Raw genomic sequence first — 10735 nt, forward strand, 5'->3', positions numbered from 1 at the left:
GATACACTAATCTACTATGAAGTATTAGAAGTACCCCCTAACTTAAACATCAATAATAGCATCGAAATAATGTCAGTAATGATAAATATAGGAACCACAAACATTCAAATAATAAATGCATACGACCCAGGGGGTACCTTCTGCCCTACCAACCTAATCTCACTAAAGGCAATCACTAATAACAACAACAACAATCTAATGATCTGTGGCGACTTCAACGCACACAGTGAATTATGGGGAGGTAAAAAGAAAGATCAGAGAGGGAAAATGGTTGAAAAATGGATAACTGAGAACAATCTGGTCATCTTAAATGACGGGTCAAACACTAGATTAAGCCCTGAGGATGGCACTCTCTCAGCCATAGACCTAACCATCACTACCCCAAAATTGGCTCAAATCACAAATTGGAGGGTGGATCAGGAAGATACGTTAGGAAGTGACCATTTTCCCATCACAATCAATATTCAAACAAAAACTCAACACATTCCAAACGAAACCCCACCTAAATGGAGGTACCAACAGGCAGACTGGGACCAATTCCAATTATTACTAGCTAGAGTAAATCCAGATAACTTAGAAAGCCCAAGTATTGACATGTATTACGATAACATAACAGACACAATTATAGAAGCAGCTAACCGATGCATACCAAAGACAACTAATATCCAAAATAAAAACCCTGTACCGCGGTGGACTAAACAGTGCACTATAGCACATAAAGACAAAAAAGGGCCTTAAATAAATATAAACGCACCAAAAATTCTATCTACTTCCAGCAATATAAGGATAAAGAAAAAGCACTAAAACAAACTATAAAAACTGCTAAAATTAATCTATGGCAAACCTTTTGCTCTAAACTGAGTCTAAAATCAAACTCAAAACAAATATGGGACAAGATAAAAGCCATAAAGGGGAAAGCAACTACCTCAGCCCCAAAAAATTAAAAATGCCATAACAAATAAAGATAAGGCAGACCTCCTAGCGAAGCATTTTTCGAACATGAGTAGCAACAATAATCACACCAGAAACTTTCAAGAACACAAAAAACTAATGGAGGGAACCCAACCTCAAATGTTTCAAGACCAAGGAACAAAAGAATCTCACCTAAATAGCGACATCACAGTACATGAATGGAAGATAGACCTACGATCCAAAAACGAAACATCCTCTGGTAAGGATCAGTTAGGTTACATTATCTACAAAAAACTACCTATCAATATAACAATAGCCATAATCAAACTCTTTAATAGGATATGGGATAAAGGCCAACTCTCACCAAATGGAAACAGGCCATAGTAATACCAATCCCCAAGCTAGGTAAAGATCCCAACAACATAAATTCGTACCGACCCATCTCCCTTACAAACAATATTTGCAAAATAATGGAGACAATAATCGCAAATAGGTTAAAACACCACCTAGAAACCAATAACCTACTCTCCATAAATCAATGTGGCTTTCGGAACAAACGGTCCACCACTGACCAACTTCTCAGATTGGAAATATACATCAAACTCGCTTTTAACGCACATAGGAAAACTGACTAATGGACTAATGGCCAAACTAAACCAATTTGGAATAACTGGACGCTTGTTCAACTGGATTAGCGATTTCCTCACAGGCCGGAAAATTACCACAAGAATAGGCAACACCCATTCGGAAGAATTTTCACTTGAAAATGGAACACCGCAAGGCAGTGTAATAAGTCCCTTACTATTTAACCTAATGGTAAACGACCTTGACCTCAATGCAGCCTCCACAAAAATAAACTTGTCACAATTTGCAGATGACAGTGGCATATGGAGGAATGGAAATCCTGCCAATAACACAGTAGTTAAAGAAATCCAGCAGAGCCTAGACAACATAGGGAGATGGGCGGACAAATGGGGTTTCAAAATATCTCATGAAAAAACTGTGGCAATCATATTCACCCCCAAGCGAAATAACAACCTAGTCTATCCAAACTTCTATATACAAAAACAATTAATCAAATACGTAACAATAGTAAAATTCCTAGGAATGTTCTTTGACAACCACCTCACATGGAAACAGCACATTGAACAACTCACCCAGAATTGTAACAAAGATCTCAATTTACTCAGGAACATCACAGGGACTGACTGGGGATCCAACCAGGAAACCCTCCGCACGATATATAAAAGCCTAATTAGATCAAAACTGGATTACGGTTGCCAAGCATGTAACTCGGCTAAGCAACCTGTACTACAAAAACTTGACACTATCCAGAGAAAAGCCTTACTATTATGCACAGGAACACTCCCCTCAACATCATTAGAGGAACTACAAACACTAACAGGAGAACTACCCTCACAATTACGTCGGCAAGAACTGCTCCTCCGATACTCCATTCGATTAGATACCCACCCAGACAACCATCCCACCAAAATAGCTATAAATAAGTGTAAAGTTGTCTTCAAACCCAAAATCATACCCATCACACCAAGTGGCAAAGTAATCCTTGAACTAAGAGAAAAGATACCTCTACTAAAAAAACAGGTAACAAACAATACAGACCAGAACAAATCACCATGGTTACAAAAACCACCAAGGATTAACATTGAAGCTACCAAATTAGGCAATAAAGAAGGACAAGAAAACTTACTAAAACCTGTACTGGTAAACGAAATCAACCAAAAATACCCGGACTATGTCAAAATATATACCGATGGATCAAAAACAAACAACCCACCAAGAACAGCAGCAGCAATAGTCATCCCTGAATTCAATATACAAACGGGATCCAGATTACCTGACTATTGCTCCATTTACACCACTGAATTCTGGGCTATACTTGAATCACTACAATAGATCAAAGACAACCAAATACCTCAGGCAGTCATTATAAGCGATTCCCTAAGCGTTATCAAATCTATCCAAAATCGCAATACACACTGTAGAGAACAATTCCTCGACAGAGCATGCCAATTAATTGACGATATCACCACAGCACATCAATTAGTCGAGCTCATGTGGATACCGTCGCACATTGGAATCTCTGGCAACGAAACAGCAGACAAAGTTGCAAAAACCAAACTAGGAGATAAAAACTCTAACAAGCTTAACTATAGCTCTACAGAAGCAATAAGCTTCGCATAAACATATATAGACCAAACATGGCAAGAGTTTTGGAACTCCTCCACAAAAGGTAAAAAGCACCATGAAACCCCAAAAAACGTAGATAGGAACATACAGCTACCTAAGGGTACCTATTTAGAACAGAAAACCATAAACAGGATAATAACTGGAAAAACTAAACTAGCAAGCAGTTTTGGAAGGTTTATAGGACCCAAACCAGCAACCATTAACTGCTTTAACTGCCACACCACCGAAGATCTACACCACGTATTCAATATATGCCCAAAATATCAACCCGCTCGGAAAATATTTATCAAAAACCAAAAAGAGATTGGATCACCACACACATACCCAGAGTTACTTATGGACTTTAATAAAAATAAACAATCAGCATATAAAAATATAAATCAATTCATAGACTCAGCAGGACTTAGGAACAAAATATAATTACTATCCCCACAAAACCAAAAGACCCAGTAACTAGCTAAATAAATTTAGAAGCCACCACATAAAAACCCATAACGTATCATTCAATTTTAAAAAAGTATTAATAAATAATTCACTTACGAAGCACCTATAAAAAACTAAGGAAACCGCAAAATCGGATGTCCTAGATGTCCTTAACGAACCGAGTAATCAGCTAGGATTCCGGTCCTAGATGTCCTTAACGAACCGTGTAATCTGCTAGGACTCCGGTCTCTTGCTAAATAAAGTATAAATAACATTCAATCTCTAAAAACATTAATTAATAAATAACTTAAAGAGGTAATATCTAAAAACTTATAAATAACATAACGTAGGAAACACACCCTAAACACCTCGACTAGTAATACCATAATAACCTTGAAAATCTCTCTTCATACATGATTTCTACTAAGAACCTCTATAAACAGCATAGAACATCCCCCTCTCCTTTTAGAACATTTTGAAGAAGAAAAAAAAAAATCGAATAAAAAAAAAAAAAAAATAACAAAAAAAAAGTCGCAAGAAACACCAGGCAAATGCAACAAGAAACCAGCGATGTAAAGCAAGCAGGACCGTTCCCGAGCTCTCCTTCCCACTAATGACAGCCAACCATTCAACTGTAGGGAACTTTATGGACCCACAGACTGAGGCCAAACTATCAGGGTTCCTTGAATCCATAAAAGCCTGGGGGAGGTGGCACCATCCCCTTCCCCAGGAACAACTAGCAGACTGCGGTGCAGTCAGAAAAAAGTGGCACATGCACAATTGTGCGCACGCCACTATAATTAAACTCAACAACAACAAAAATTGTTTCACAAGCAATTCTGACAGTTTGTGAAGATGCTTGTCCTGGTTTCTTGTCACTAAGTATGCAAATAGAGTTGCAGCGTGCATCAAATGTTAATGTTGATAAGAGAAGCGAAGTGTATGTGATGCCTCAATCGTTTGTCATGTCACGTACCAGTTTAAGTTTTTGTGACATATCCTTCTTGTTTAGTTCAGTTTTAATATTTGCTACTCTGTTTGCAGTCCTTTGCATGTCGCTTGGAGCTGGAAGAGGGATAGCTATGGTTGTAAGCAAGTGTACGGTTCTTGTATTTCCCATTTGTTTCTCATGAAGTCCCACTTGGAATCTTTGGTTGACTTCAGCAGCACTGCTACCTGCTATGGTGGATGGAATAGTAAGGGTTTGGGGTGGTGTATGTGCAGGTCTAGCATAAAGCAGGTGCACCCTGCTGCGATCAATGCTAGCAGTTGTGTAGGTGATTAGTATTTCTTTCTTCTAGCACATCTTTTGGCAATTTACAATTTTAAAGTATCTCAGACTAAACATTTTAATTAAACAAATTTAGTTACAATTTTACGAAAAATTTAAATGACTCCCAGTTTTTACTTTTATCAAAAGATGTGGCAACCAGGTTTGTTTTCATATTTTCGATTGCATTAAATAAATAATCTTTTGGGGTTGAAAATCTTTAACGGTTTTCTTTCCATGACAATTTAAAATACTGTACTCTCATGCGGGTAGCCACCATTGAAACAATTTTCAATATTGATTAAGCTGATTTTTTTTTCCGAAAGTGAAGAATTTATCAACTGACTTATAACATTTCTCCCAATATTTTTCTCATTGGCAATATATTGTTATGATGTGTTATCAGTGTACATGTTTGCATTTCATGCCTCTGAGCCAAATAGTTCAAAATGTATGTAGAGGTGTTGTTTGGCTGTGCCTTTCACAGAGAAATATTCAAGACAGGGACGGATGCGTCTTGTAGAACACCACGTTCGACGTTCCTGAGTGTACTATTTAGCGTTAAAAATGGCTTCAAACCTCACAACAACAACAACATTATTTAGCATTGTTGTTTGAAAATAGTATTCAGTAAATCACAATATTTTCATGACTGCACCAATTCAATTGAACAATGAACTAAGATAGTCTGAGTGTCATATATATTGCTGACAAAATGTTACATTAGTTTAAATCAGGGGTCTCCAAACTACGGCCCGCGGGCCGGATGCGGCCCGCGAGGCCCTCACATCCGGCCCGTGGAGACCTTTTTGTCTACGGAAAAAAATTACGGAAATTTACGTGTATCCTGCCAAGATCAGCCGCCGCTTACGTGGACGTTATGTTTTTACCGAATTAAAATAGAGGCGCGCAGTAGTGCGTTATGTTTTCCAACCGATCACTACATTGCAAAACCTTATTCGCTGCTTAGTTTTTCTACTTCCGTTCACAGTCAATGAGATGATATAAGGCCATCTAGTGGCGGAGTTTTTAAATGGTTTGCTGCTTGTTCAAGACTTGATTATTTTGATCACAGTTTGCCAGTTGCGGTTGACTGCTGCGATGAGGAGGTGTTGGTGTCAGTTAGCGTCTGATTGCGAATATTCTGAAGAGGAAACATTAAAAGCAACAATCTCTCTACCATAAGTGGATATATTTGCACACTATATTCAGGTAAGTTTAACGTAAGAAATCATAAGAATTTTTAAAAATTGCAGCTATAATTGCGACGAAATTAGTTCGCATAATCAGGTTTTTTGAGCGATATTGTGTGCAAGATACTTTCAGTTTCACTATTTATTAATGTTGAATTCACTTTATTTTAGTGCCCAGCGATGGCCGAGAAGAGGAAAAGAAAAATAGACGATGAGTGTCGGCAATTTCAAGAAGAATGGAGTTTGAAATACTTCTTCATCAAATCCGACGAGAAAGCATTGTGTGTGATTTGCAACGAAACCGTGGCTGTGATGAAAGAATACAACCTGCGCCGTCATCATCAAAGCAAACATCAGGAGAAATATGCACAGTTGGAGGGTAAAGTCCGTGCCGAAAAATTTTCTAAATTACAAAATCAACTCACATCTCAGAGGACATTGTTCAGTAAATCCTCAAATGAAAATGAATCTTTAACTAAGGCCAGTTATAAAGTTGCCTACGTCCTGGCTAAAAGTGGCAAACCGTTTACAGATGGTGAAGTAGTGAAGGAATGTTTGTTGGAGGTGGCTGAGGAACTTTGCCCAGAAAAGTCAAAACAATTTGAAAGTGTAGCTTTGGGTGCAAATACCATTGCCCGCCGTGTTGCTGACATGGGTGAAAACATTGTGACTCAAATAGCGAAAAATGCAAGCAAGTTTCGCCATTTTTTAATTGCAATGGATGAATCGCTGGACAGCTGTTCCACCTCTCAACTGCTTGTGTTCATTAGAGGTGTAGATGAAGACATGAACATAACACAAGAGCTGGCTTCCCTACATAGCATGTATGGCACTGTTACCGGAGAGGATATATTCAATGAGTTGAAAAAAACATTTGCTGATTATAACTTGGACTGGACTAACCTCAGTTGTCTGACTGTTGATGGAGGAAGGAACATGAGTGGCATAAAGAAAGGCTTGGTTGGACAAGTGAAGCAGATGTGTAATGAGAAAAACATTCTACAACCAATGTTCCTGCACTGTATTATTCACCAGCAAGCTTTGTGTGCTAAATATGTGGACATTAGCAGTGTACTGAATCCTGTGGTGAAGATGGTGAATTTAATGAGGTCACATGGGCTCAACCACAGACAGTTCAGAGACATGTTGAAAGATACAGACACAGAATCGCAAGATTTACCATATTACACAGCAGTAAGATGGCTAAGTTGTGAGAAAGTTCTGAGCAGAGTATTTAAGTTAAGAAAGGAAATAGGTGACTTCCTGGAAAGTAAAGGCAAGCCACAGCCATTACTGTCTGATGAAGAGTGGGTATGGAAATTGGCCTTTGCTGCAGACATAACTAGTCATTTAAATTTTCTGAACCTAAAACTACAAGGAGAGGAAAATCTAGTTTCTGATCTATACACCCACCTAAAGGCCTTCAGATCCAAACTTGTCTTGTTTTTGGAACAAGTACAGGCCAACAACTTGACGCACTTTCAGCAGTGCAAGGTCTTCATGGCTGAAGCAACAGCTGAGTATCCACGTCATTTGCATGCGAGATCATCAAAGACCTCCAGCTGCAGTTTCAGCAGCGGTTTTCTGACTTGGATTCAAAGGCAGAAGAAGTGAGACTGTTTCAAAACCCATTTGAAGCAGATGTGGCCAGTTGCCCAAATGAACTGCAGCTGGAGGTCATTGAGTTGCAAGCAAATGACCTCCTTAGGGACAAGTTCAAAGAAGGACTGGTGGGTTTTTACCAGTTTTTGCCCAAGGAAGACTTTCCTAATGTCAAAACTTTTGCATCAAGGTACCTTTCAATCTTTGGAACAACATACCTGTGTGAACAAACATTTTCAAGAATGAAATACGTGAAGAACAATTTGAGAACAAACTTGTCCGATGATAATCTCAGGTCACTGTTGATGTTAGGGACATCAAATCTAAAGCCAGAAATGTCTGCTATTTTGGCATCCAGGAAACAATTTCACCATTCCCACTAATACAGGTGTTCATATGTAGTGTATCAATGTGTTATTAAATAATAACTGAATAAAATAATATTAAATAAATAATTAAAAACAACATCCATGTTTTGATTCTTTTTTATTTGGACCTCGAGTGTGTAGTCGGCCCCCGAACTGCTGTTTGATAGTTAATGCGGCCCTCGGGCTGAAAAGTTTGGAGACCCCTGGTTTAAATGTATGAATAAATGAAAACCAATTAGGATTATAAACAACATTGTAAAATGAAGAAAATATTAAATCTGTACCGTTTCTATGATTTACCTGTTCATATAAGTTTCGTTCATCATCCATTATAAATTTATTTATAGTGACAGATAACACACTAATAATATGCAAACGACAGGACAAACAAAGCGCACAATTGAAAGGATAACTAGATACCAGGGTATCAGTCTTCCATTCAATATCTGAATCAGAAATTTAAACTTCATGCAAACATTGAAATATTAAGGCAATACTGAAAAACAAGCATGAACTCAGACGCAGGAGAGTGAAACGTGAATTGTGAATGTCACCACCAGGCCTTCGCAAAATGGTAATAACTTTAATTATTAAACGCTGGTAATATTCTTTTTGTATGCATTTAACCTAGAATATTTGCATTTATCAATATATTGCAGAAAAAATATTTATTTTGTCCTTTTGATATAATAACGTTCACACCATATACATTTAAAAGCATCTATTTCATAGCAAAGTATAAGACTACTTAAAGCACAATCACACCTTATCTCTCAAGAAATGTATAAAAGCAAATTTTCTGACAATGCCTTAGACTGTTGTTTTGAATCATACGTACTCACAAATCTAGCTGATCATTCGCTTGCTCTTTCAGTTATATCACAAATTTCAAGCATATACTTCAGACATGTAACGTTCAATATTCAATATATTTTTCCGCAATATAATAAGTCGACAGATTCCACATGGGAATCAAAAGCTAATAGTTATTGAGTCAGGAAAATACCGGACTAATTGACATATATCACGAGAACTGATAGTGAGTTTTTCTTTATCTTGATAAACCATCATGAGTCATATCTAAATGAAATGTGCTAATTGTGGTATCTGTTTTATTTATCTCACTTGCTGAATACCGAAAATTTAATTACTCCGCCAACAGAATATAATATTGTATTAACACTGACGTGTATTCACTATAACTATAAATAAAATCTAATACAAACAAAACAACACAATAATAAATACAAGAATAATAAAACCAGGAAATTAACCTTCTTGGACCATTGTCAAGAAGTTATGTAGCAGTAAGCCGATCCGGATTTACAGTATTATCCTCAAACTGTTAAACTTAATAGTGGCCTAAAATGCTGAAAACATAAGAAAAACGTCCTTGTCATCAATTTGGAGTAATTCCAGCTGTGATTCAGGTTTATATACTCTGCAATTAAGAACATACTATTATTACTGCAGATGTTATTTATTAGTCCTTGAATTCATGTAGAAACTCTTACAAGCTGTGGCTTAAATAAAATATGAACACATATGTGTCAACCATGTTTGACAGTACTATAAATTGTATAGCTTTATTTAAAATGCATCAGATTACGGTCACTACCTTTTAACATCGGTTATTCAGCTTTTGACATAATTTAAAAAAACCCAAATGAAACAATGGTTTTATCTAGCTTACAGCTGTAAAATTAGTCAGTTCATTTCCCTTTGAAAATCCTTTCATCTTATTTATGTTATATAATTCCCGTATTAGATATAGATATTCTTTGTATTACATCCTCTCCATATCTTGTCCATTTCAATCCTCTAAGCTTCAAGCTAAAGGATTACCCTAACTATTTTGCCTGGTTTTGAATATTACCTCCGCTTGGATCGGAAAATAGCCCTTTGCAAATAGGACTGTTGCCAAAGTTTGCCTTCCAAAAGTATCATTCATCAAAGAACGGAATGACAACATGCATAATTAGAAGTTTTGTTATTTATTCACTAAGCATCATTGTCTGCGCTATCAACATTTCATCACGACTTCCAGCTACAACGGGAACAATATGTCATCAATTTATATAGTTTCTTCAATATTTTTCATATGCAGCTTAAAATCAAACGCTTTTTTATACCATAAATTCGTTCTCTTTCATTCACATGTTATTGCATATTGACCTTGTAGAGTTTACTAGATCTTCGAACTGTACAGTAAAACGGCTTGTTATGGCGAAATATTATCACATCTATACCCGTAAACAATACACTCTATCGCTTGATATTGCGTTCTGTTAACTCCGCTAAACATTTGTATCACCTCAATGAAAACTGTTGAATCTATGGTAGTATAGGTTTATGCCATTATTTACATTGTATTGAGCAGGTACTCAGTGCACATTCGGAAGTTGAATTATGGTCTAAGAGCTAAAATTGAGTTTCAGTAATTACCAAATAGCCAACTAATCTGCTTGGTATAGGACGCGAGCTTAGTTTCAATTGGACGGTCGAAGTTTGAGAACATTTATTTTTTTCTGGACTCATTGCATTTTAAATCAACTCCTGGACTAAATCCCACGACAAAATGATCGTGACTACAGGGTAAAACGTCTCTGGTAAAAAACATCAGGTACCATGGAATGAATTAATATCTTGACAATGATGGTGAACTTTATAAGCTTAACATATACTAGGAGAAACATGTGACTCGCTATCAATCAAGAACTTTTCCTGACCTAATGTATCCTTAATAAAGTCATATA

General features: G+C 36.9%; 1 protein-coding gene across 1 annotated transcript; it reads left to right on the forward strand.

The window, feature by feature from the left end:
- Nucleotides 1-6189: 6189 nt before the first annotated feature.
- On the forward strand, nucleotides 6190-7623 carry LOC149807529 (general transcription factor II-I repeat domain-containing protein 2-like). Its single transcript, XM_089957392.1, has one exon. The coding sequence runs from the start codon at nucleotides 6190-6192 to the stop codon at nucleotides 7621-7623; it is 1434 nt and encodes a 477-aa protein (XP_089813518.1).
- The last annotated feature ends 3112 nt before the right edge of the window (nucleotides 7624-10735 follow it).

This window comes from Sinohyriopsis cumingii, chromosome 1 (genome assembly GCF_028554795.1).
Source record: "Sinohyriopsis cumingii isolate HCF-2022 chromosome 1, ASM2855479v2, whole genome shotgun sequence".
Lineage (NCBI taxonomy): Eukaryota > Metazoa > Mollusca > Bivalvia > Unionida > Unionidae > Sinohyriopsis > Sinohyriopsis cumingii.